Source organism: Elaeis guineensis, chromosome 5 (assembly GCF_000442705.2).
Source record: "Elaeis guineensis isolate ETL-2024a chromosome 5, EG11, whole genome shotgun sequence".
Classification (NCBI taxonomy): Eukaryota; Viridiplantae; Streptophyta; class Magnoliopsida; order Arecales; family Arecaceae; genus Elaeis; species Elaeis guineensis.
This window is the reverse complement of record NC_025997.2, coordinates 108,750,588-108,754,466: the sequence shown is the minus strand read 5'-3', so window position 1 is coordinate 108,754,466 and position 3,879 is coordinate 108,750,588. Positions and strand designations below refer to the sequence as shown.

The 3,879-nt window shown below is 49.0% G+C and overlaps 1 protein-coding gene across 1 annotated transcript; it reads right to left on the bottom strand.

The window, feature by feature from the left end:
• Positions 1–1,781: 1,781 nt before the first annotated feature.
• LOC105045398 (S-adenosylmethionine decarboxylase proenzyme 4) lies at positions 1,782–3,469 on the bottom strand. The gene has a single exon (XM_010923664.4). The coding sequence runs from the start codon at positions 3,347–3,349 to the stop codon at positions 2,327–2,329; it is 1,023 nt and encodes a 340-aa protein (XP_010921966.1). The 5' UTR covers positions 3,350–3,469; the 3' UTR covers positions 1,782–2,326.
• Positions 3,470–3,879: the final 410 nt, after the last annotated feature.

Genomic DNA, 3,879 nt, shown 5'->3' with positions numbered 1-3,879 from the left:
GATTCCACGCGGCTCCATCACTCCCGGGCAGGCCGCAATAACAGCCACGATCCTGTCCCACTTCCCGCGACGGATACCGCACGACTCTTCCATCCCCTGGTAAGTCACGACAACGGACGCCGCTCCACTCCCCGCGACAGACTCCACGTGGCACGCTTCGGTGATAGCCACGGGTCTACTCCACTACTCTTCGTAACAAACTCTGCCTGACCCTGAGCAGCCCACTGCCAGACGGTTACGGATGTCGCTATCAGCTTGCTGCCCCCTCCGCCTATAAAAGGGAGACCCCAGACACGTTATTCTCTAAGCTCTTATTTTTACCTAGAAACTCTGCTAAAATCTCCGTTCGAGCACTTCATTCTTGTTGAGGTAGAGAACTGACTTGAGCGTCGGAGGGTCTTGCCGGAGCAATCCCACCTCCAGTTTAGACTTCTTTTGCAGGTCCCGGTGGCGATCGCGACTCCCTCGACTCCAGCTTCTCCGATGCAAGTGGATTTTTGCACCAACAACTTGCATTAAAAAAGATAACCAAATCTACGATATGCAGCATTTGTTTGAAAATGATAGCTCATACCCATCTATGTTATGATTATAGAAAAATGCAATATGTATAATGACTTTATTTGCTTTTCGAGCCTAATTACGTTATGCAAATATATTTACACATCTTATCAACATTTCTCAAAAGTATGAGCTCAAAATAAAAGAAACTTAATCAATGGAAATTCCTTCTCAGAATATTGGTGGCATGCTAATATATGATACAAATTAGACATGGATTCTCAAAATTCATGTTTTCTTGGATAAAAATAATATTCAGTTTCTAGATGCTTGATCATTGACTACACACACACACATCCATAAACATATATATAGTAACCTCTACATAAATTATACATAAGAATAGATGGTTAAGTAATAGGAGACCATAGTTTGCTATGATCTAAGTATTACAATCCATTAATTTTTAACATATATAGGTCATGATTAGTAATATAAATTTTTAATTTAAGTACCTTCATATATTTTACGTATACTAGTATAATGAAAACTATATATTTGAGTTTTGATTATTGAATTTGAAGTTCAAGAACGAATATCCTCTTCTCTGAAGAGGAGCATGATCCATCCCCCCACCTCCCCATCTCTCTCTCTCTGTGTGTGTGTGTGTGTGTGTGTGTGTGTGTGTGTGTGTAATATATAAGGTGAGATAACCCCCCCAAAAAAATTGCAACTTGTCTCTGATTAACGGCAGACCGAGCAAATGCATGAACCCAAGTGGCAGCAACTCAGGGGCAAAAATTTAGAAGTGCTCACTCCATTTCCGGGCAGGTTAATTGTAAGAGTTGTTCACTAATTCAGCTTTGCTCAATTAAATGGTCCCAGGCCGTGGTGGAACACGCTTTTTGCCTCGCGTGGCGAGCAAGTATTGCATTGCATATGAATAAGTGAAGAAACATTCCCCCTGGTCATGTGGGATGCACCTGAATGTGTGCAAGTTTTCATCCAGTCACGAGAACCACCACCTTGGAAGCGCTTCGAATCAAAGCCAAGATGATACAAGAGGAGAGGCCATTAATCATACTTAGCTCTGATCACTTATTGCTGCCGCCTAAGATTCCCTTAATGACTGTGCCTTGAATTGGTCTCATTCCGTTCCTAGAGAATTAATGTCCCATCTTGCACATGATGTCCATGATGCAGCCCATCAATAAGGCCAATTATAAAAACACTCTCACTGCAGACAGTAATTGTCATTTATTTGTCTCCAGATCTCACTTTTTTTTTTTTTTCTTTACAAAAAAAAAACACCATGGAGAGATAAGGGCGTCGATCAGAGTGACTAGATCTGAAAGCATGCAGCAGAAAAGGTGAGAGGAGAAAGCAATCCTGGTCCTAAGAACAACATAACGAAACAACCAAGTAAACAGAAAGGTGTACTTTCTTCTTTTAGACACAACAAAAAGAGATAAGAAAGGTGGAGGGCAATCCCCTCCCCAAACACTGGGCCTCAGCTCAACTCCCTTCGTCTGCGCACTGTACATCCTAAGAATCCATTCAGGCGTGACACACTAAAGTGGAGTGTTATATTATAGTGCTCCCCTCTCCCTTAAAACCCCTTTTTTCCCCACCCCCCTTTTCAGTGTCAACTGCACTCTCCCTAATTGCATTCCATCATCATCCTCAAAGAAAGCCTCCAACTCCCTACGGAGCAAACACTCCCCTCTCCCTTTTGTTTCCTCTAAGCCTAGCAAATAGCGACATTTTCTCAACAACCACTTCCATTTGATGGACCACTTCCTGCTGGCCGGAGCCACCACCCCGATCACTTCCGGTGAGCCGTAAACGTCTGGTATGTGACGGTCCCGGCCCCCGGAAAATCCTCCGCTGCCCGGCTCCTGCAGCTCAGCCCCAGCGGTTCCAACGCACGCACCACCGCCGACCACACTCGCTCCTCATCGTCGTCGGTGCCGGTGCCGGTGCCGCCCATGCAGACCGACACCGACACCGCACCAGGCCGGAAAACATGCACCACCTTCTTTAAATAATCCATCACCTCCCGGCCGCCGATGCATTCGAAGCTGGCGTAGCTGTGGCCGTCCTCCGGCGTGACGTGAATCGTCGAGTATCGGTCGCGGTCGAGGCCGTTCATGGAGTAACCACATGGCTGGAAGGCGAAGCCGCAGACGAGCGCCCGTGGATTGATGGCGCCGATCCCCGTCAACTCGGTCATCTCCGCCCCCACATCGTCGCCGGAGCGGTGGTCGCCCTTCCGCCGATAAAACTGTCGTGCCAGCGAGCAGTCCAATTCCGTCATGCACACTTCTATCGTGGAACTGCTCGGCTGCAGCACCGAGAACACGTCGGCGGCGGCGGAGTAGACGTGCCAGGAATGCGAGGAAATGACGTCGGAAGGCATGATTGAAGCTTTTCGGAAGCGAAGGGTGGCGGGGAGGCGGGCGTCGAGGAAGAGAACTTCGTCGGAGAAGCTGGAGTGGGGGAAGGGCTGCGCGGCGGGGAAGATGAAGCTGCCGCGGGAGTAGCGGCAGGAGCGGAGGCGGAGGCCGAGGTCGGCGGCGTGGCGGAGGAGGGATGGGATGGAGCGGAGGAGCTGGGTGGTGCCGCAGGTCTTGAGGATGATCTTGTGGGGATAGAGGAAGAGGCTGGACTCAGACAGCACGTAGGCGTCGAAAGAATGATTACCGGCGGCGGAGACGATGCTGCACTGGACGGCATCGAGCACCTGCTGGAGATCGTCGATCGATAGGCGGCGGAGGCCGAGGGGGTCGTATCCGGAGAAGTGGAGCTCCAGGCGCTTCTCAAAGCCCTCAAACCCGGAGACAGCCATGTTAAGCTAGCTAGTAGGAATGATGGGAATAGAGTTGGAATAGTGGGAATAAAATGGGAACTAAGTGGGAATATATAGTTGGAATAGTGGTAAGAGTGGGAAGCTGGAGGGGAGAGAGGGTGAGACACGTGGGAGGGGGAGAATGGGGAGGGAGGGGGGATTTATAGAGTGGGGGAAGGGGAAGTGGAGGGAGGTGGGGAGGGAAAGGCATGCGCGTGAGGCAACCAAGGATAATGATTGCAAGCATAATGAGGGAGAGGGTGAGATTATATTGGGGGAGATCTTCATGAGAGGGGAGACAGCGAACGGAAACAAGAATTCAGCCCACGCGCAGGCTATAGTGGAGGGAGCTCTATATCCAAATCCAAAAGCTCGGTGCGTGTATATACATTATTGTTTATCCAACATGGAGGGGAATATATTTATATAGCCGAGAGAAATTGGAATGCTTTTTATTGGTGGAGTTGTCTCTCGTGGGAAGCTCAAAATGGAGGTTGATCTTGCTGGTTGGATGCACTTAACCACCATTC

What these genes read in the sequence shown, in the direction of transcription:
- LOC105045398 (XM_010923664.4), bottom strand. Translation starts at nt 3,349, where the DNA reads ATGGCTGTCTCCGGGTTTGAGGGCTTTGAGAAGCGCCTGGAGCTCCAC.